The sequence below is a fragment of the Lolium rigidum genome, chromosome 6 (genome assembly GCF_022539505.1).
Source record: "Lolium rigidum isolate FL_2022 chromosome 6, APGP_CSIRO_Lrig_0.1, whole genome shotgun sequence".
Classification (NCBI taxonomy): Eukaryota; Viridiplantae; Streptophyta; class Magnoliopsida; order Poales; family Poaceae; genus Lolium; species Lolium rigidum.
The window spans coordinates 11,176,001-11,199,047 of NC_061513.1; the positions used below are offsets into that span (position 1 = coordinate 11,176,001).

The 23,047-nt window shown below is 43.3% G+C and overlaps 2 protein-coding genes across 2 annotated transcripts; both read left to right on the plus strand.

Moving 5' to 3' along the window:
* The first annotated feature begins 8,874 nt into the window (after positions 1 to 8,874).
* LOC124662166 lies at positions 8,875 to 9,625 on the plus strand. Its single transcript, XM_047200042.1, has 3 exons — positions 8,875 to 9,015; positions 9,133 to 9,188; positions 9,556 to 9,625. Exons 1-3 carry the CDS (start codon positions 8,875 to 8,877, stop codon positions 9,623 to 9,625), a joined length of 267 nt encoding a protein of 88 aa, XP_047055998.1.
* Positions 9,626 to 19,648: 10,023 nt separating this feature from the next.
* On the plus strand, positions 19,649 to 22,811 carry LOC124662167 (quinone oxidoreductase-like). Its single transcript, XM_047200044.1, has 6 exons — positions 19,649 to 19,893; positions 20,389 to 20,615; positions 21,594 to 21,851; positions 21,936 to 22,218; positions 22,341 to 22,348; positions 22,464 to 22,811. The coding sequence occupies exons 1-6, from the start codon at positions 19,713 to 19,715 to the stop codon at positions 22,809 to 22,811; spliced, it is 1,305 nt and encodes a 434-aa protein (XP_047056000.1). The 5' UTR covers positions 19,649 to 19,712.
* Positions 22,812 to 23,047: the final 236 nt, after the last annotated feature.

The window sequence follows — 23,047 nt, forward strand, 5'->3', positions numbered from 1 at the left end:
TATGGGATGTCTGACTGGTATGTATTAAATTAAAAAAATGAAGACAATTTTCATTTTTTTTAAAAAGAAGCCGGCCAATTCAATTGGAAAGTTTAATCGACTAAGATAAAGCAAAACCTCAAAATTATTCAACATGAATTACTCAAATATTAACCATGATTTATGGGTTTGTGAATTGGCCCAGCACGATGCTGACCATATCTTGGCGCCCTTTTCACACAAATTGGTGCTAGAAAAAGGTAACCATGGATGATGACCTATTCTTGAGAAAAACTAAAGAAGCTTGGTAAATTGGTGACACGAAAGGTTAGGAATTCTAGCGTACAGCCGAGAATGCCACCAAAATTTCAACATCTTTTACCTACTTTACCAAAGCTTGTTACCAGGAGATAATAAAATATGCACCCCGCGCTAATTGATGATGATGGGATTTGTGAATTGGCGCAGCATGATGTTGACCACATGTCGGCGCCCTTTTCAGACCAACCCGTGAATGCATCCCTATTTTGCTTTGATGGTTTCGTATCCTGTAGTTGGCGCTTCATGTTTCTTTTATTTTCCTTTGATGATTTCTAGTTGGTGGTCTCACATGTGTTAAGGGAGGCTGAATTATTGGTGTTTTTTAGTTAAGGCAGCACTGTTGGGTTTGGGACAAGGAAATATGCCCAGGAAAGAGAGACCATACCGTACCGTAGGGCTGGGATGGGAACCCATGCATCTCTCCTTTCTACAACCTAAAACCCCCTTTCAATGGCAAAAAAAAAAAGATATCCTTTGTGGACACGACAAGAAATTGCAAACTCGATCTGGATGTTACTTTTTCTTTAACTTGGGCATGTTTACTTCTACACATCTGTTGTGTTATTTAGGTTTTGCTTGGCTGCAAATTGAATAAGAAATTTCCTTCCTTTTCAAGGGCAGATGACCAAAAATGGATGATCACTGCTACTGCAAGAATTATTCTCCCGAGTTCCTTCCGAACATATTTTTTTACATGAAACAATTCAACACTTAAACTCTTGTTTTGAGGGACAACACAAGCTCTTAGAACAAACAAAAATTATTTGTTCCAATCGTGATTTGAGCCTACTTCAAAATCATTAATTACTACTATAAATCTAAGGACTGGGCAACATGTGCACTAAGCATGGGCGCCGGGATCATATTCCTAGCCCTTGGGCTCGATTCCCGGCCAATCCCGGAAATTAATCTTGCGTTGACACCTAATGACGCGTCGCACACTCCCATTTTTTGATGCATCACGGTTCTCTATATGATGTAGCCGCGTGGAAAACAAATCGAGTTTAGTGCCTAGCTTTGTGGCTCGCATTGGATGATGTCGCGCCCGGTTGGTTTTTCTCTTTTCCATACCTTTTAAAAATATTTAAACTTTTAAAGCTATGTACAATAAGAGGCGCGTAAAGTAGTGCTTACAAAAATGAAAACAATATTTTTTTAAGCACTAGTTTTTACTTATACAAGAGAAGCATTTGTTTTAGTACAAATAAGAACCAGCGCTTAGACAAAAAACGATTCATTTTTCTAAAACTTCTCTAAGCAGCGTTTCATTGTGCATGCCCTAACAAAACGCCTAAGTAGTACATGCTCTAAATAATTATTAGTGCGCCATGGAGCAAAACTGAGCCAGCAACTTCAGCCAACATCCACATTCGTTTTGAGAGTCAACATGGCGCCAGGCTGCATCCTGCATATCCATGTGCACCGGCGACCGGATCGTCAGTCGAAACTCGGTCAAATTCCAAATGCCCTTTGTTTTTGTTTTTGTGGAAGTCTTGAGCCTGTGTGTGCAACAAGTCCAGCTAGCTGCACGCGCGCGGCGTAGGGAATGAAGAAGGTGCTGAACGGTCGAACAAATACTACAAGACAGTGGGTTTGACCCCTGAAATGAACTTTGCTGTCTTATCTTGCATTTTTGATTTGATAGGCCGACTGACCGGCAGACTGCACTTTTGATGTGAATTGCTACGGCCTATACATGGTACGAGGCTGAGGGGATCGCAACCCTATCTCTAATCACGTCGTCGCTAGTAAGAATAAATTAAGGTCGATTACATCTTCATGGATGGCATCTTCAGTATTAGCTACATATATTAGTTCTAGTTTGTTATGCGGATTTTTTTTGTTAATTCGAGTTTGAGCCATGTTAGAGAGACTGACTCAATCTATTTTCCTACTACTTATTCTGTTCCATATTAGTTATTGTTAATTTAAATATACTTACACATATTTTATGTATAGATACATATTGTCTAGATACATATAAATCTTATCATTTTTCATTTTCTTCTCTCGTTTGACCATGATAGCTGTGACTATGGGTCTTCATGCCTTGTGACCAAAATATAGCAGAGTATACTCCACTAATTAAGTATCCATCTCGTCGGCGTCGGTGCATGTGGATGTAGTGTGACGGACTTAATTATGCGCCGCGCGCGCAAGTTAGTTCAGGAAACCCAACAGAAGGTGTACCAGTACTACCAACCGCACGTACGTCGACGGTGCACGCGGTTCCTCTGCTAAATAATTCCATCCATCGTGTGCTAAATGAACTTCACCATCGATCTATTCATCAGCTTATATCCAAAAACACAAAGGCAGTCCCTTTTAAACACTTCTTTTTTTGCGAAAAGGATCTGCGAATCAATCCAAACGCTGTTTTTTTACATATACACACTTGGACGGACGTACCACTCGACGACCATTATCGCCACTAGAGGAAGCCGTCAGCATGTTGTTTTCGCCGCACTTCTACAGAAGCGGGGATGACGTTTTTGGTGGCAATCGGAAAGTTTTTGTGCATGTACTCCTATGGATCAGCGTCCTAGATGAACTCATCGCCATTGAACACTGCAATTGATCTGAATCTTCTAACACAAACATGTAACACATGTAGATTGAATGGGATCCACCACTCCGTATGGAAGCAGCGACCAGACGACACCACTACCTAGAACGATGCCACCGAGGTGGGTATACCTTATTCTTATCGTGCACAACGCCAACCTAGACATCAGAATGTTGTTGCAGGTTGACGATGCTCTAACTTTATGGACCTTACTACAACGTGAAGCGCAGGTCACCACCTTCTCCCGATCTGGAGCGGAAAACAGAGAATGTGGGGACCCGTCAAATCCCGGTCGGGGATGGTAAAGAGGGAGCAGGTGGTGGCGGCTAGAGTGGAACGCTGGACAGGCAACATCTTCTTGAGAGAAGAAATTGGTTTAGGGACTTAGTCATAGTCCTTTTAAACTCTTCGTTTTGTGTAGATGGAACTACCAATGGAGAGCATATACACAGGTTAATTAACTCTCATAGTTGCATTTGATAGCTTGTTGCTTTCACTCGACAAGACGCCGACTTATGACCAGAAGTACGAATGTCAAGATGATGCCCTCTGGGGGAAGCAACGTTCAGAAACACCGACGTCGCCTAAAGGATCATATGCGTTCACCCTTTTGACTCTAATCCTCCAAGAATCATGTGAATTTCATTTGTATCAAAGGATTTCCAGGTCACAGGACACACAAGAGATCCCTTGAGAATGCTACGTTAACTGACTCCCATTATGAAGTATTTCCTTTTGTAATATCATGTGAGTACCTATTGAGCATGAAGATTAAACCTCTTTATTGAAAAAAATGAAGATTAAACCAGATTTGCTTGGCTGTCGATGTTAAGGTCTTTGCAAACTCAATAATGTATCTCTTTTCCTCAAAAGGGAGGTTGAAAACTACCGGCCTCTATATTAAAATGATGCACATAATTTTTTTATTATATTATTTCAAAAAACATTGATAACACGTCACATATACGTCAGAATCATGGCATATATTCCGAATGAATACGAGTATGAAGGATTCTTGGGAGTATGACATGCCTAACTCCAGCTAACTAGGTAGGTGGCACGATGGAAAAATTAGCGCGGGTCAAGATCAAAATCCCTATCAAAGAAACAAAGCATATATAAGTATTCCTTATGGAATTATTTCCCCACTAGGCACTAGATAGCTAGCTCCGGTGCCCATGCTGCCTCGTGGTGGGCTGCGCACAATTTCATACGTGAAGTTTTCAGGCTTTTATTCCATTGTTATGGTTCTAGTGCCTTTAGATCGAGTGAGCCGATCAATTGTCCTGCCACATATTAGTGTCTCAGGTAACTCCCACGACAACACTGAATTACTGATTAAGCACTCCACGGCAGCTTCGACGACGAATGGGCATGACAAATGTTTCATTTTTTCATATTTGTATCTCTGTCAATCTCATCAAGTACACGTACCAACCAAATTCCAGTTTCTTACGCAACTACCAACTCATGCTCATCGCACAACAGATATACATAGTCACGCACACCCTGAGGACCTGATACAATTCTTGCAGTCGACGTGGCACCTAGTGACAGCAGCTTGATTGGTTTGGTTACAAGACGATCAAGAAACGTCTTGGAGAAAGATCTAGCTCCCTGACACCTGCCCACCACACCAGGCAGGAGCGCAGCAGGTGCATCCAAGATGTGCTATTCTAACTAATCAGCCTGCAAACTAAGACGTGTAATCGGCCCACATTAGTCTATTATTTATTTTCTTGGCCTTATATATGATGACTCGATCGATCGACAAGACGATATACCCTATTAATATTTGCTTATTGAAGTAGGATCATAAGGTCAATGAAAATATCTAGCTGGCGTATCTACGTGTGTGTACACATGCCATGCTATAAGCAGGCACACGCGACAGTTTAATTAACCTCTTCTTCTTGTTCGTATTCTAACTCTGACCGCATCGATCGATTGTCGACAGGTTACAAGTCGACGTGGAGTAGCAATGGCCTGCATAATTATCGAGACGAGATGTCGCTGTGGTAGGCAGTCCCATGGGTTGCGCCACGTCAAATCACCTATATACTGGTCGATTATGCGTGGGTGTGGTATATATTCCACCAGAACAATAAGTCAATAACTCAAGTTGGATCAAGCGATGAATCATCTGAAGATGACATGCGGTATATAGTATGGTGCAACATGATACAGGCCCGGTCCACTGATTTTGGGGGTTCTAGAGCTACAGAACACCAAGGAACCCTCGTTCACAATGACATACTCAAGACTTTTTCAAACGATATTCTAAGGTTTATTCTAAAGTTTTAAAGGTTAATCAAAGTTTAACCATGACTAGTATTCTCGGGGCCCTCACAATTAATGTGTGTCAAGATCCGCCACTACAAAAGGCTTAAAATAATATTAGTATTCCGAAGGACAAATATTACTATAATGTAATGGTAAATTAAATAATCTATACAAATAGATTCATAGTCTTTGGAATCTCGATGAAGACATTCAAAACCACTTATTGATCGAGCGAATTATATTCTATGATATCTATTAGCTTAGAAATATTTACGGGAGTAAGTGATTCATATGCAAAAAAATGAGTAGAGGAGTAGACATATTGTGAATTGAACTAATAAGAGGATGTAATATACTATCTCTGTCGAACATGTATGATGGGGCAAAGTAGAACAGTTGGGAATCAAAGAAGAGTTGCTTGCGGATTGACATAGTTGTGGATACTTACAACCTTAGAAATGCACGTAAGTCACATTTGAGAAGGCCCAAGATAAATCATGGCATCTAGAAACATTATTTAGAAATATTGGAGTTTTTTTAGGGTAAGAGGAGCTAGATTAGAGGCATGATAGCATTGCAGCTTGAGCCATCCATGTCTACTAGAATAATTATATAATCTTGATCCTAAATAGTAGATGACTAAGTTGGGAACACAAATAAATCTTGTGCGAGGCCCCTAACTCCTAGGGGCCGAGGGAGAGCACCCCTTTGCTCAGCCCTATGGATGGCTCTCGGCTTGTTGGTCTTCATGAACACCGTGACGGTCTTAGTGCTCCTCGGGCTCTTTGTCGTGCACCACACCAAGCTCTCCAACGATAGAGTGTACTTCTCAAGATGTACATCGCCAACAAATGCACCGCCGCCGCTCATGCACCGATAACCTAAAGCTCTTGACAACATACTATAGCTGGGTCCCCGGCGCGCTACACATGATCTAGAGGGAGCTCAACGTAACACACTTGGGATTGACTCCGCCATCTACATGTGGATCTACACCCCCGGGTGAGTAGTACGCTTAATTTGCTCTCATCTACACCCTCGGGTGAGTAGTACGCTTAATTTGCTCTCATCTACACCCTCGGGTGAGTAGTACGCTTAATTTGCTCTCATGTCCTGCTTTCGTCCCAAGGCACTGTCGCGCATGTATGACTAGGGTCAAGGGGGCCAATGCCCCCCCCCCCCACTCAAGGAAATTTCTTAACGATATGTCTAATGTTTATGCTAAAATTATAAATATTAATCAAAGTTTAAGCATCGCTACTGTTCTTGGGCCCCTCAACAATGTGTGTCAAAATCCGCCACTACGAAAGACTTAAAATATTATTAGTATTCCGCAAGAAAAATATTTCTATAATGTAATAACAAAGTAAATAATCTATAGATCCATAGTCTTTGCAATCTCGATGAAGACATTCATAACTACTTTTTCCTATTGATCGAGCGAATTATATATTATGATATTTATTTCTAGCATAACAAAATTATGGAAGTAAGTGACTCATATATACGGAAAAACAATGAGTAGAAGAGTACATATTTCTCATTGAACTAATAAGAGGATGAAATATACTATCTCTATCAAACATGTATGATATGGAGACAAGTAGAACCGTCAGAAATAGAAGGATAGCTGCTTGCGGAATGATATAGTTATGTGGTTGCGTCGTTATTTTCCACTAATGAATACTTACAACCTTAGAAAGGCACATAAGTGTCGGTCCCGTTTTGCATATTTGGACAAGGCCAGAGAAAAAACGTAGCATAAAAATTACTTAGAACTATTTGAGTTGTATAGGGTAAAAGGAGCTGGAATAGAGGCATGATAGGATTGCATCTTGAGCCATCCAGGTTTTATAGAATTATTTTATACAATTAATTCTCATTAGCAGATGACTAATATAGAATGCAAATAAATTTTATGTCGGGGCCCCTACCTCCTAGGGCCTAGGGCGAGCGCCCCTTTGCCCCGCCCTATGGGCCGAGCCCCAACATGATATAAACAAGGTGGTTAGTTACTTAACTCGACTATTGTTTCTTCAAAGTATTATTTCTCCAAGGTTAAATAGACGTGTAGATGCTCACCGCGCACCTCTGCATAGCGACAGTAAGATCTATGTGATAGGTTATTTCAGCTGTGTGTGAAGACGTGTTCTACACTAGTGACGGAACAAGAAAATAAATACAAGTTTATGCGCTTATGGGAAAAAGGATAAAAGGTAAAGAAAAACAGAAAATGAAAAAGGCTATCCTGCACTGTTGGGCCGGCCCACGAGCCAGGCCATCGTCTGTTGTGCAAACAAGCAGAATCAGTGAGCCCATATGTACCCGTTCGGCTAGATTTAGACCCCTTCCTTTCTTACATTATTAACATCTGAATCTTACCAACCAAATCAGGTTCTTAGGGAACTATATACCACATCATGTTCATCGTGGATATATCAGGTAGCTAAGATGGCCAGTTTAGCGTTAGCTACCTGGTCATGCAGCACGATGATTATTTAATTTGCCATTGTTAACACCTACCTACTGTACTGTACACCCTGAAGTCGTATATCAATTCAGCTAGACCTGGCAACCAATGACAGCAGCAGCTTAATTGTGTTGGTGGCACGAAACGTGCTGGAGAAAGATCTATTTCCCTGACACCTACTCCAGGCAGGTACAGAGGCGGAGCAGCAGCTGCATCGTCCAAGATCTTCTAACCTACAGTTAACCTGCTAATCAATGAACACGCCACATTAGCATACTACAATCGTTCTTTTGGCACCGTGTACAAATTGGAAATGAAGTGCCCCAGATGTATACTAAAACAGTAAGATATGTATAGTGTCAAAGAAATTATACGACGCACGGTATATTTGGTGCTTGTTTTGGCGCGTGTGTACACACGTGCCATGCCACCGGGTAGTGTTTGCAGCGGTGATAGGCAACGCGACAACATACCCAACACAACACACTCAACGTCTTCGTCTTGTTTCTATTCAAATCGATCAATCGAGCAAGTTGCAAGACGTGGACTAGCGAATTGTCCGTGGTACTTGATTGAAAATGAATTGCCCATATAAAAATAGTGAGATTTGTAGTCAAGAAAATATCATGGTCTTGCCGTGCCACCGGTACGGTTGCGGCAGCCTGCAGGCCCCGGAGGTAATAGAACCATATACGTACGGGGCGTCTTCTTCATGTTCTTACTAAGGTGCACTATAATTGGATCAATGGAGCAAGTTGCAAGACGTGGACTAGCCAATTGTCCCCGTTGTATATACGCTTGATTAGTTGTTGGTAGCTGAGCTTTCACCGTCGCCGTCCCATGAGTTGCAACACGTCATATCAGCAGTCGACATGTATGTAGATACTTGATTATATTCTACCAGCACAATAATTCAAGTCGGATAAAAAGGGTGATATCATCCGAAAATGACATGGCATATGTGTGAACTGTGATATGATTCTCCTCCCACTAGTGACGTGCCATGCCACTGTAGTTGCTTAGCCCAGCCAAAGATATTTTGTGCACGATTGAACAAAGTAAGAAATATCGAGAGGAATAACCTTCGTTACGGGCCCATTCGTTAGGCCCAAGCCCATTAGTAGCATGCTGCAGTGCTTATACATGTTCAGAAGCGAGCCCACACAGTTGGATTCCATTCCATCAAACGAACAAACGCGGCCCAGGAGAAATTGGAGGCGTACGAGTGTTGGTTGGCGTCTTCGCTGCGAGGAGCATGAACGGCGGCGGCGGCAAGAAGTTCGGCGGCGGGCGGGTGCCGACGGGGACCCCGTCGCTGGCGTGGTCCTCGGTGGTGGTGGTCGTCTCCCTCCTCGCCGGGGCCTCCATCGTCCACAACATCTACAAGCCCGACATGGTCAGCCCAGATTCGCCTCTCTTGACCCCCACCTTGCGCGCGCGCGCGCGCACGCACCCTGTTCGACGTAATGCCTGCCTGCCTGCTCACCATTTTTTCATTATTTTGATCTTGCAGACGCTTCCGCCGGTGGAGACCGCCGCTGGAGTCGGCGGCGGCGACCCAAAGGAGAAGTGAGTTGATTTGATGGCGGCTAGCTGGAGTTCTTACTCGAGGCGCCGACGCCGGCGTGGAGGCTCAAGAGAGGTTCAGTGATGAGTTCTTTGTTTTGTATCTTTTGATGACTTGAACCAAAAAAATTCGAGCTTTTATATAATGTGTTTGCATGGTGTGGTTTGAATGCGGGAAGGTACCTGATCCATGTCAAGTTTGGTCCAAGCAACTTCTTTTTGGTTGCATAGCATAGCCATGCCCGCCTCTGTCTCGTTCTGTTTTCTCGCGTGGACGCTGGAATGGGCACTAGCTACGAGTAACAAAGGCAAGCAGGCCAGCACGATCTGACAATGAACAACGAGTAACACATTTATATTCTTACTGCAGAAGTGAAACAATCTCTCTTAAGCAAGCCCTCACTTCACCAGATGCTGCAGACCTATTCCATCTGCCATAAATCACATATGAACTCAGGAGGTACACTGCCAGCTTTCAAATGGTTGTAGCAAAGCTGCTGTCAACAGAAACATAAAGTGTTTTTCTGGCTTCTCTTGCACAATAAACTAAACACTAAAGCAATGCTGCAGCGAAAGAATTACTTCATGGATGACTATTCTTGCATAATGTGTGCTGATGGGGATCTGGAAACAAGGAATCATCTCTTCTTTCTCTGCCCCTTTGCACATATTTATTGGCAGTACTTATGCCCTACCTGGGTTCCACCTCAGCATCATGATATTCAGAGCTTCATACAGAGTCTGAAGAGTCTGATTAAGGAACCTTTCTTCATGGAGATTATCATACTCATGGCTTGGTCGATTTGGACTACGCGCAATGACTACATTTCAAGGGTATTCCTCCAAGCCTATACAAATACAGGAAGAAGCTGAAGGATGAGTTGTCTCTTCTTTTGCATGAAGCCACCAGGAAGTCCTATGGTGGATTCATAAATTGGGTTGAGAGATTTCGGTAACATCCACCCTTTTTGCTTTCTTTTATTTTAGGCTTGGAGCCAGAGGTTGTTTGCTAATCTCTAGCAACTCCTTTTTCTTTTGTATATACTCTTTTATGAAAATTAATAAAAAAATAAACTCAGTGGGGAAACCCACTGATTCAGCCTCAAGAAAAAAACAATGAACAACGATGATGAGCGTAGACATGATGTTAACATAATCAATAGTATCCACAATCGACGTCGCAAGCCGCTTGACGGCGACCTACTCACTGGCAGAGGAATTTCAATACTCCGGCAGAACACCCACGACAGCAGACAAGACGTGCACCGGACAGACTGCACATATATGCATTTAAATCCAATTATCAAAGTACCAAGGGAAACATTGCTGCACACGCTGATAGCATGATATATTTTTGTTACATTGTGACCCCCGTCGTTAGTCTCATCTTTGAACTAGGAGTACATATATAGTTTGCACTACTCACAAGCAGGTGTAACAGCGGGAAACAAAATCTGCATACAAACACAACATCTCGCTTGATTAAGTGTTTACAAGACCGTGCATGGTTACAATAGATAGCAGATAAGTGGACAACCACCACGGTTCAATTGAATACAAAGTTGAAAAGGTTTACTGAATCAACAAAAAAAATAGTTGAACAAGTTAAATGGTTCAAACTAACAGATTAGAGTGCATGTGCCGTATGAAGTGGCAAAATGGACAGGAGAATCAGCAGCCAGACAAGGCAACGCCTAGATGATGCTCCTCAAAAGCGATCTTCAACAAGGACTTTAGAGCCTTGCCTCTATCACCGTAGATAATTAATCTTACTTCACTGAGGCCAGCTGGCAAGTGCTCAATGCCATCTACTGGGCCCTCCACGGACCCACCACTCTCCCAACCTCTCTGTTCTAAGCATAGCTCGAGGTTCTTGAACACTGGCATAGCACCTGCTTCGAAGGTCAGCAACGGGTCAGGACAAAAGAACTGGAACTCTTTGAGGGCTCGGAATGCCATGCTGCTGCCAGGAATGTGCATCCTTTCTTCTACAGGTTCTTTTACGGACAATTTGAGAAATAGAAGTGATGGCAACCCTGCAAGTATAGCAACACCATCATCCTTCAACCCTCCCCCCTTGACATTGAACATTAAGCTTTGCAGGTCACAGAGATGGCCAAACCACTTGGGGATCGTCGAAAACACGCAGCTCCGCATCCACATATCTCGAAGATGGATAGGTGGAGGGGAAAATGTGCTCCAGCCATCCAAAAGCACACTATTCAAATAATAAGATTGCATCTGAAGGATCGTGAGGTTCCTGCTGATCCTTTCTAGAGAAGAGTGCAAGACATCCATACGTCTCGCCCCTTCCACCAAGTCATTTCCCGACCACGTGCATGCAAACTCTCTTAGGCTAGTCATCTCGCCTAGTCCTTCGATATTCTCCACAGAGTTATTTCCAAGATCAAAAACCCTTACAGTTCTCAGTAGTCTCAATCTGCCAATGCCACCAGGAAAAACTGTTTCTTTGCGAACAATGAGATGCAACAGCAGAGGCAAACTAGCTATATCAGATGGGAGCTTGCAGACGGACTCACATAAATCAACTGTCTGCAATTGCTGTACCTTACCAATTTGGCTAGGTAGCTCAAACGCCATACCCCCAACCACCTTTAAGTATCTCAATAGAAACAACCTAGATATACCAGTGAGATCTAGCACATCCTTTTTGCCGATATCTAGATGTAGAACTCGGACATATTTCAGCAACATCAGAGATTGGCAAGAAAAACTTCCAAAAACATACACTGACCGGATTTTTGATAATGACCCATTGACCATTGCCGGTGTCACTATGCACTCATCACCATTGCATTGGAGTGAAGCTCTCCGGACATTTCTGTGCATACCTAACACAACTTCCGGGTCATTTAGAACAGAAATAAAATTATCTTCCTCAATTTTGGATCTGATGACATCTAGCATTATATCATGTACTCTGCAGCTCAACACCTCTCCATTACGGTCAAAATATTTCACAGGCTGGATCATGCTCCTATTAATAAGCTCATTGAAGTAGCTTATTGCAACATCCTCTGCATCTAGCCTAGGGATTGCACATATAAAACCCTCCGCTATCCATTGCCTCAACAAATCAACCTTGTATATCTCGTGGTCCTCTGGATACATACCAAGATAGAGCAAACATGTCTTAAGATGGTTAGGAAGATTTCTGAAACTAAGCTCCAAAATTTGCCTCATCTGATCAAGAGTAGGATTTCCATCAAACATGCATCCGAGAGACTTCCTTACATACTCAAATGTTTGCTTTGGTTGATCAGCTAGAAGGCTTGATATACTGATAATAGCAAGTGGCAGACCACCACATTTTTTCAGAATATCTATTGAAAGATCTGCTAATTCAGTAGGGCAGAAATCTTCTGAACCAAATATTCTGCTAAAAAACATTCTTCTTGAATCATGGTCATTCAGACATTTCATCTTGTAAACACATCCTTTGCTTTTAGAGCAACAAGCAGCAGCAACAGAATAAATCCTTGTAGTTGTCAGAACTCTACTGCCATGATTATTTTCTGGAAAAGCACATTTAATAATATCCCATGCCAACGTATCCCATAAATCATCAATTATAACAAAGTACCTGCAAATCACATCAATCGAGCACACATAAAGGTTAGTTAAGAGTGAGATCTTATAAACTCGTGAAATTATAGTTCTATTATCTAAACCACAAATCCTACTGTCTCTACCAGGCGATACAACTGCTATTGACGACATTGTAGGATAGTTAACTGAACATCCATGTGTTTTTCGGATATCTGATCTGCAAGTTCCATTTTTGTAAGTAGCATTAAACTACAAGTTCAATCACTATGATTCATGTGTCATGATTGCTACTTTCTAGCAGTTTTGCATCCTCCGCCTCACAAATTTTTTTACTGTTTTCTTTTTCAATGGTATATGAGTCAAACGACGAAACGATTATGTGCACATATGTCCCTTCAAATCTATTGATATTTCTGCAGGTAAATGAGCGTAATATTATATGTTAGCCAATCACTAAGGTAAATGGGCGAAGTCCTCCTGAGGATTTCTATTTTATCTTGTTTGTTTTGACTTGCCTACTAATTAGAAATTATTGCTTACAATTGGGATTGAAAGAAGCTTGCTAGTTCTGTCTTGCATTACTCAAGCTGTCAATAATACTCATGTCTGCAAAAAAGAATCGACCTGTATCGGTCCGCATCTTATTGTCTACTATGCTATTCTCTATTCAAAGTCTTTGTACCCTTCTGCAGAACCAAAGAAATTTCATGAAATACAAATGTGTATTTGGCTGTGTGCCAAGAATCTGGAGCTTTAGGCTGAACTGGTAAGCTGTTGGTCAACCATCTCATACATAAAATGGATGCTGTCTGTGTTTTTAGTGTGCGGGATATGGAGTTTTTATCTCTGCATTTTTGCTTCTGACTTGCAACTGGAGATTGTTAAAACAATATGAATGGTTATCTTTTGCAACCTGAATTAATTTTTAAGATGACCATAACTTACTAATCTATCACCAAACTTGAGATTTTGGTACAACAATACTGAAACATAATTCGTAATGTGTATCTTTGTGGCAGGACTCGGCACAGTTACTCCTTTTGACGATGTTTTTTATTTTATATGTATGCAGGTTTGACCTGATTTGTCTAATCCAAGACAAGGTCGAGTACTAAGTGATATTTGTCTGACCAAGTATATTGTTTCAATGCATTCAGCGGATTCAGAAGTGTATATGCCAACTTCTGCTCTAACTTTTGATAGAATCCATTAGAGTGCAAGAATCGAGCAAATTATAGCTTTTACTTTTATACTATGCATGTATAGAAAATGCATGTCTTAGATTTTTCCATGTTTAGTTGTACTGGTAAGGCATTGTAAGGTAAGATTTGCCTTGCAAGTTATATACCTTCTAGAGTACCAAAGTAAGCAAAGTATACTTCCTGTTTTACAACCGAAATATTATTTTAGAGCTAACAGTAGAACCCATTTTCTATCCCATTATTCAATAATGGATTGCTACTGAAAACTTGACAGCCAGCTCAGTGCCATTTTGCTTTTATACAATCTGAGACCATGGGTTGCATCGGGCTCTAAGAAGGATCATTTATCGGGTAGCGGTGTTTTGGAACATGGGTCCATATGCTCTCTATATTTCGAAATGCATCTTACATACATTTTAAATTTTTTAAAAATTGAAACTAGTTCGCACGTACAAATTCACGTGCTACGTGCTCACAAAGTCGTTTCATAAAAGATTGACTTATCACGTGACGTGTGTAAAAAAGACAAAATTCATTGCTAAAAATAATGCTTTTCACAAGATAAACTTTCTCTTTTTTATATAGACCACACAAAATATTGGTTTTTCGTGAAACTTAACGAACACACGTATATTATGAAGATGTACATGTAGAATTTTTTATCCAAATTTTTCGATATTTCGAAATATAATTTTTTAGTAGAGGGAGCATACACACCCGGGAGCCGAATTAAATTTCCGCATTTATCGGAGCGAGAAAGGCCAGAAGGTTGTGCACAGATTTTCACATTTCATGAGCTCGCTGCTGACATTTGGAACTTTAGACAAGATTGCGTGAAGACCTGTGTAGCTTTTGGCTGCATATGTGGCTTTCCTCTGGAGAATGGGCATGTTAATTTGTCTTATGAAATATTCTTTATACCTGAGGTTCTACTGGATACACATGTTTTTCAGGTTTCGACTTATCTAGAAGAAATGTACACTTACATCAAATAATTTTATGCACCCGCAAAAAATAATAATTTTATGCTAATTTTTTTCTTTACTCCAATATATGTTGTTGGAGTTAATCAAATATAGGATCTATGGTTGAGTTCGCATGCTCAGTGTTTTGCATTACACCAACTTTATAAATCCAATCGGTTATTCTGTTGATCGTTAACACCTAACAGTGCATTCTTGGTTATGGGTTTGTGTCATGATTAGGACGCAGAGGACCGGCTAGAAGCTCCCCATGGGGCGCTCCAGCCTCTAGTACAACTAATTTGGGTGTCTGTTAACCGCGTGAAGCTAAAATTGGTGCTTATAAAGTTATAATGGAAGTGTATTAGTAGTATGGAGGCTTTATAGGCCAACAGCGCCACCGCTCACAAAAGGGGAAATGAAATACAGTACTACCACGTGAGTAAGCAGTCAATTTGGCGGACGTCACCTGATTTCATATTGTCCACTTCTCTATTCCCAACCCTCGTATGCCACACAAACCCGCTTGGACGACTGGCGGCCACCTCACAAGTGCCGGTGCACGTGCCAACTGAACAAACAAAGGTTTGGCTGCCCTACTGGCCTGCTAGTATATAGTCCCGCCCACCTCCACTACAGCACTGCTTCTTTCCCCATCAGCTCAAAGAAAACGGTTATGTCGGTGCTGAGCTAGTTCTCGCTGAGTTGTTTACTCCTTCAGAGTAGGTTGTCGCTTCAGCTTTAGAGTTACTACCTCCGTTTCAAAGAATAAGGCGCACGCGTATTTCAAGATGAATTTTGACCATAAAAATTGAGCAACAAAATCTTAATTATATTATATGTATATAGTATCGTTGGATTCGTATTGGAAAGCACTTTTTAATGATGCATATTTTATACAAATAATTTTTATCTATTTGAAATAATTTTTGGTCAAACAAAAAACTCGTAAAACGAGGACGCCTTATTCCTTGAAACGGAGGTAGTATAAACTTGAACATTCTATGTCACGAGATAAAGTTAAAATTAAGTCCGTACAACTAAAATTGAAGAAAATGGATAAAACTTGTTTAATTCATAACTATTTCATTTTAATTCAGAAAAAGGTGTATAATATATCAAAATCTTCAGAAAAAGGAGATCTACAACTTGGTTACAAAATCATGCATTGTTAAACAACTTTGAACCCTAGTTGTTTTAGAAGAACTAATTGTACCCCTCTGAGGTTCCGGAACTGCTAACCCTAATTCCGACGAACCTCAGTTAAATTGATGATCATGTCCTAGGTCTTAGTTCAATACCTAATTAACATGTCATATCATCATTATTGTATGCGCATTGCATCGATGCCATGTGTTGATTGTTGTTTTACCCTTTTACGGTGTTTGCTTCTTCGCGATCGATAGAGCACGAGTCCGAGCTGATGAAGATTGACAGCACCAAAGATCAATATTGTCCACCGACAAACAAGTCAAGTACAAGTTTATTGAAGCTCCACTTCGGTTTGTCAGGGACAAAGGCAAGCCCTAACCTGGTTCATCTATGATTTCGAAATGCTTTTATCTGTGGTTCCTACATATCTCATACGATTCAACTGTCTTTTATCGATAGGTAGAGTTACCCTATCTATTGCATGTTCCACCCTTGTAGCCTCAAATACCCCGATCCACTGCTCCTAGCATAACTAGGTTTGGCATGTGTGCATCGCTAGAGCCTTTATATCTTTATGCTTAGCCATGCTTAGTTTGTTACGCTACTACTCCGGTCTTCGGACTGGAGCCATACAATAAAATGAATCTAGCACGACAGGTTGACGTGGTAAGTGTAGAGATGTTGTTAAATATGATTAAAGGCTCAGACGAGAGGCCACATTGGGATGTGGTGGGTTGTTTCGTTTCTGCCGACCCTAGGAACCGAGTTCTCGCCTCTTGAACCAAGACCGAGCGTACAACCACACGAGGCCCTATTATGGTACCCTCTCGACTCACTAACTTGCCTAGTAGATTCCATGAGTCACATAGTTTGCGCGTTATCTGGACATATGCATTGCATTCTACTTTGGGGGAAAAGGTACATAACAGGTAGGTAAGCGTGGCCGTGGTGGCTGGGGGTTGCGGCCTCTGGGGAAACCCACCTCACCTCATATCGTTAAGGACCGACTTCGGGACTTGACCTGATACGGCGGAACAATCCTTAGCGCGTGACTCATGGTCTCGGCGACAGCAAGGTAAAGGTCGTGGTCAGCCACCCTCTGCCGGCTTTCCAAGGAAGAGAGCTTATGATCTGGCATTAAGAGTCGGCTGGTACGTGTGGGTAAAGTTGTGCACCCCTGCAGGGTTATGAATCTTTTCGAAAAGCCGTGTCCACGGTTACGGACGACTTGGGAACGGACGTGGAGATCATAGAGAACATGAACCTAATCGTAAAACTTGGCAACCAATGTGTGTTTACGGATACCTTCTCCGGGTGTTGAGGGGGTGATCCGAGGATAGTGGTTCGAGATGATGAAGATTGGTGGATACAATATGATGATCAATAGAGCTAGGGATGTCGCTCTCTTATCCCTTTTTGAAGGTTCTGAGTAGTCGAGCTTCTTCTCCCTCATGTTTATCAAAGAAAAACTGGCTTTACGAAAAAGAAGCTCCAGAGAAAGCCCGCATATCCGCTTTGCTAAAAGGTTGTACTAAGTCTTGCTGAGTCCCTGTACTCAGCTTTGCATGCTTTTGTTTCAAACGAAGTCGCTCCAACAAATGGTGGTTTCTAGTCGATATCGACGAATAGCCTGGGGTTCCCAGGTGGCAGCCTGGAATCTATGGGCTGGGACGTCGCCGTTATGCTCCTGGCCTCTTAGGACTTTTGCTATCTTGCTATGTCTAATAGCGTAACTTCGCTTCCGTTGATTAATGTAATGTCAAGTCAGTGACCTCTTCTTGTAATGCTTTGGTTCTTCACTCAGTTATGAGTTTGTACTACTTCTTGAGTCGTAGAGTCACTGTTGTGTTACCGATTCTCTCACTGTAGTCTCTCGAGCTCTAGGTTAGGCTTATGTCAGAGGAAGATCTGGTATTTGTCTAACCCTGATCCGGGGGTGCCACAGGCTACGTGCAGAAATGATAATAAAAATAAGCTCGCTATCATAGAAATGAGATTCAAAAAACAAGTGCAATTGTTTGAAGACGTGTGTTACACGTGCACGCTTACTAGTCTCCTTAGTGCGCTAGAGTGGCTGGAAGAACCAGCGACGGCGGCTGGAAGCATCTACAAGGGAGGCTGGAAGCATCTGCGTTGGCCTTCTATAATACTGTGTGTCAGTTTATCACACAAGGGAGGCGACGAAGATCCTCTTTGCAGCACGAAATAACATGGATTGATGCAACGCAAGTACGGGATTGAAGCTCCGATGTAGGCCCTTTGCAGCTCCCGCAGAGACTGCCTCGTGCAGCTCCAGCCACATTGCTTTGCAGCAAAGGCGGTTCGCTTTTGCAGCTCTGAAGTTCATCCTTTGCATCTCCCGTGCCGGCCTCGTGAGGCTATGGCGATGATGATCGACAACAACACGAACCGACTACGGCAGAGGGTGAGCCTCATCGGATGACCTCACCACACACTCATAGAGAGAGAGAGGGAGAGAGGGACAAAGAGATGTCAGTGGTGAATCTCCCTAGTAGCTTTGTTTCAATCTTGCGGCGGCGGCGGTGGTACCATGCTTCGTGATTTCGTGGCGGTGAGGCACTCTCACCGGAGGTGTGGTTGGGGAGAAGAGGGGTGGAGGCTGCTGCGACAGATCGGCGTGTATCGGTGGTTCTCGCGGAGGATTGTCAGCAAGCCCCTTTCTATATATACTATACACACTAAAATGTGTAGTAGGAGGTACCGTAAAATTTCCCTTTCAACTACATCCATTTATCTCAAACTCACGTGTTAACCAACATCTCCCAGCTAAACATAGAAATATCAACGATGCCATTTTTTTTAGATAATAAGCGCTTTATTACTTATAGAAGTAATTACATCTGACCTCTGCATAGCTAAGATGCACACAGTCGGTTAAATAGTCTCGAAAGTCTGAAGCAGGAACTAAAAATACGGATTACATATCAAGACATGAGCAAATGTAAAACGCCTAAGAAGAAGATGGAGGTCAAATCCGTAAATTATGCTGCCATTCATGTAGGGAAAAAGTATCCCTCGCCGTGTCTTCCAACCGTGTACAGATCTCCGTAAAGAGGTCGTGATTCTCCATCTTCTGCAGCGCAAACCACGAACGGAGCGTAGCAGTACATCTGTAGATAACCTGCAAGAGATAACAATTCTTATCATTAAAAACTTTGTCATTTCTACACAGCCATAGCGACCATATAATGGCAAACGCCCCCACCCTAATAAGCGTTCTAAAACTGTGATCAATACCATGAAGCTAATTACCAAAGATATTAACTACACTAATCGGAAGATACAAATCAGAAGCTACTTGGATGTATGACCATATAGACCTGATAAAGCGATATTGAAAGAACAAGTGTTTAATTTTCTCATATCAAGGATGCCATAGGATGAAAAATATTTGTGACAACCAGGACGAATGCCTATACTGTCGCATTTATCAAATCAAACTATAGAATGATCAGGACGGATTGATCATCCATGATTGGTACCTGCCACATGGGCATGTCCCTATATATTACTTCTTATAATGCCGTTCCGCTCACCTCAACCACCTCTCCTCCAACTCGCGCCCTCTTCGTCGTCTCGGCCTCTGCTACTGCTGCTGCTACACCGGTCATAGGCCGGAGATGGTGAAAGCCATCAGGATCCACGAGCTGGGCGGCCCTGAGGCGATGCGGTGGGAGGAGGTGGAGGTTGGGATGCCCAAGGAAGGCGAGATCAGGATCAAGAACACCGCCATCGGCGTCAACTTCATCGACGTCTACTACCGCACGGGGTTCTACTCTGCTCCCCTCCCCTTCACACCCGGTCTGTTGTGTGCCTGCTTGATTAATCAGATTATTTGTTCATCCAGTTTGATATGCTATTTTTTGCTCATAAACTGAACTCACTTAGAGAGATTTCCCTTTGACCCAGTCTGAAATCTGAACTTACCAATTTAATCGTTGTCTTCCTTGCCCAATCTAATCATTTCATTGAAACCAAAGCCGCGCCGATTAAGAGAGATTTCGACTAGAATCTCCTCCCTAGTGGAGCCAGCTGCCAGTCAAATCGACCTTGCCTCGATTACTTGCACACTTCAGTAAATACACCACGACTTTGATCAGCGATCGGTTGTTTCGAAAGCACTACTCGATATTATGATCCAAATTAAGGCCAAATATAGTTCAGTTCAGTTCAGTTTGTTCCTCGAGATTGGCCTGATCACTCTCTTCTGTAATCCTGTGGCATATAATACAGACCATGAGAGTATTATTGCTTTGTATCGATGGGCTTTCTGATCCGTGTTCTATCCACCTCAAGGTATGGAAGCTGTCGGCGTGGTGACCGCGGTGGGGCCCGGACTCACGGGCAGGAAAGTCGGGGATGTCGTGGCGTACGCTGGCTATCCTATAGGTTCTTATGCCGAAGAGCAGATTCTTCCAGCCAATGTCGCTGTTCCTGTTCCACCTTCGATAGATCATAAGACAGCGGCTGCTACCTTGCTCAAGGGGATGACTGTTCAAGTTTTACTTCGCCGAGTATTTAAGGTAAAATTCAGTATTCTTGCATTGGCCTTTAAGGTCAAGTTTCCTGTTGGTTCCATGGTTTTAAATAGCGGGCTACAGGCTATAGCCGCGGCCTCCCAAAACAGCTATAGCCGGGCTATAGCCTGGCTATAGCCGGCTATTTAAGGACTTTAGCACCTTTAGCCGGGCTATAGCAGTTAGCCGCATCATGCGGGAAAGGCTATAGCCGGGCTATAGCCTGACTATAGCCGGCTATTTAAAACAGAGGTTGGTTCACAGGTTTTTCCTTGATTATGTGAGTAAGTCGCCCATTCATGATTGGCTGCTGCCTGGTGCCTGGCACTCCATAGCCTCTCTGTATGCTCAACTTCCATGCTTCCGTCGGTGCTTGGTAGTTTTGGCACATATGCCATGTGCAGCTTATATATAGTACTTTTTCCGTTCCTAGATATAAGGTGGAGGGGCGGAGCCATAAACAATCCAAGTGTAGTGCTAATACAGGCTTAGCGGTGCTAATTACCTAGCATTTCATGTTTGCAACCTTGAAACGGAGGAATAACTTGTTGTAGTGTAGCTGATCGGCCGGTGCTACAGCTCTGGTAGCACCAGGTGCAGCTCCGCCACTGATAAGGTGTATAGTTTTTTGAGAAAAATCTCCAAAATATAAGGTATATTGCGTTCGACAACTTGTGTGTATATATTTTTAGAATTTTCTTGTGTTTCCATATCTTTTGAAAACACCTCTATTTTATCATGTCAATTGTCCATGATCAATCATGCCAAAACCTTGTGTAATTTTCTCTCCACATGCGTTTTTTAATTTCCGTGCCAAAAATTATGCACCTTGATATATCAAGGAACGGAGGGAGTATATCTGTACATGCAATTTCATCCCCATCTTAACATATGTATATATAATATACTAGATATGCTCAGGTCTTAACACTACTTGATGATTTACCTGACAGGGAGCTTGATTACATTTTGGTTACCACGCAGGTTGAGGCTGGCCATACTGTTCTGGTCCACGCTGCAGCTGGTGGGGTTGGTTCACTTCTTTGCCAATGGGCGAATGCCCTTGGTACCACTGTCATTGGAACTGTTTCAAATGAAGAGAAAGCTTCACAAGCAACTGAAGATGGATGTCACCATGTGATCATCTACACCAAGCAAGATGTCGTGACAAGAATCAAGGAGATCACAGATGGAAAAGGTGTAAATGTGGTCTATGATTCTGTTGGAAAGGATACATACAAGGTAACGTTGCTTTAGTATGTTTGTTTCTGTGTGATCCTGCTATGATGAATGGCTGAAACCCAATCTGTTTGTCTATATATGCAGGCCTCTCTGGAATCCTTGGCTCCCCATGGTCATCTGGTGTCGTTCGGGCAGTCTTCGGGATTGCTTGACCCCATCTCGATGACCGACCTGGTTCCCAAGTCACTGTTTTTGACGAGGCCTAACATGCTGGACTATGTTGGCACCCGCGACGAGCTGCTCCAGGTGGCCGGCGAGGTGTTTGCCAACGTGCTCAGTGGGGTGCTGCGCATCCGTGTAAACCACACCTACCCGCTGTCTGAAGCGGCCCACGCCCACGCCGACCTCGAGGCCAGGAAGACCTCCGGTTCCATATTGCTCATCCCGGACAACTAAACAAACACCTTTTCTTTTACTTCCAGTGAGATAGGGTATATGAATAAATAGGGAATGCTCTGTGTGCTCTCTGCTTGTCTGGTAATTTGTTAGGAGTGTTGGTAGTTGAACCCTCAAGCCTATGTCTATTTTGGAGGCTCAAAAAACAACTCTCAGTATCCCGACACCGTAAAAAGAATCCCAAAATAGCATATTCCTTTATATTCTCACAACCAGTTTTTTTTGCTTTCTTCTTCCTCCCGCCCGGCCACGCCCGCGCCGCGGCCGCCCCAGTCCCTGCCCGGCCACGCACCGCCCCCGCCCGCCCCCGGCTACGCCCGCTCGCGCCCGCTCCGGCCACCTCCCCTGCTCCCGGACAATGCCGCCCAGGCCCCGCGCACGGCCGCCGGCCACACCAGGACCCCGCCCGGCCACGGCCCCACACGCCCCCGGCCACGGCCGCCTGCGCCCCGCTTCGGGCCCGCTCGCTCGTGCCCGCCGGCTGCTCGGCCGCCACGCCCCGCGGCTGCCCGCGCCCGCCAGCGGCTCGCCCGCCAACACCCCGCGGCCGCCCGCGCCAAGTAGCCGCTCCGCCCGCCGTCCCTGCAGTGAACTGGGTATTTGGAGTTTGCGCGACGCGAATCGGGCCGGCCTGGAATTTTTTTTAGAAATAGGGGTCCGATGCGGAATCTGAACGGTCCCTTTTTTCGCCTCCCAACTGGAAATCCGCTGTTATTATGCGGATGGGGGTCGGATGGAGGATCTGCTAGAGATGATCTAACTCAAAATTGTGCGCCGGTGCCACTTTCAGCAAAGGGCCA

Excerpts from the sequence above, each read along its gene's own strand:
- LOC124662167 (XM_047200044.1), top strand. The coding sequence starts at position 19,713 with ATGGTGAAAGCCATCAGGATCCACGAGCTGGGCGGCCCTGAGGCGATG. Across the intron at positions 19,894-20,388 it reads TCCCCTCCCCTTCACACCCG|GTATGGAAGCTGTCGGCGTG; the intron begins GTCTGTTGTGTG and ends ATCCACCTCAAG. Across the intron at positions 20,616-21,593 it reads TACTTCGCCGAGTATTTAAG|GTTGAGGCTGGCCATACTGT; the intron begins GTAAAATTCAGT and ends GTTACCACGCAG.
- LOC124662166 (XM_047200042.1), top strand. The coding sequence starts at position 8,875 with ATGAACGGCGGCGGCGGCAAGAAGTTCGGCGGCGGGCGGGTGCCGACG. Across the intron at positions 9,016-9,132 it reads ACATCTACAAGCCCGACATG|ACGCTTCCGCCGGTGGAGAC; the intron begins GTCAGCCCAGAT and ends TTGATCTTGCAG. Across the intron at positions 9,189-9,555 it reads GGCGGCGACCCAAAGGAGAA|AAGTGAAACAATCTCTCTTA; the intron begins GTGAGTTGATTT and ends TTCTTACTGCAG.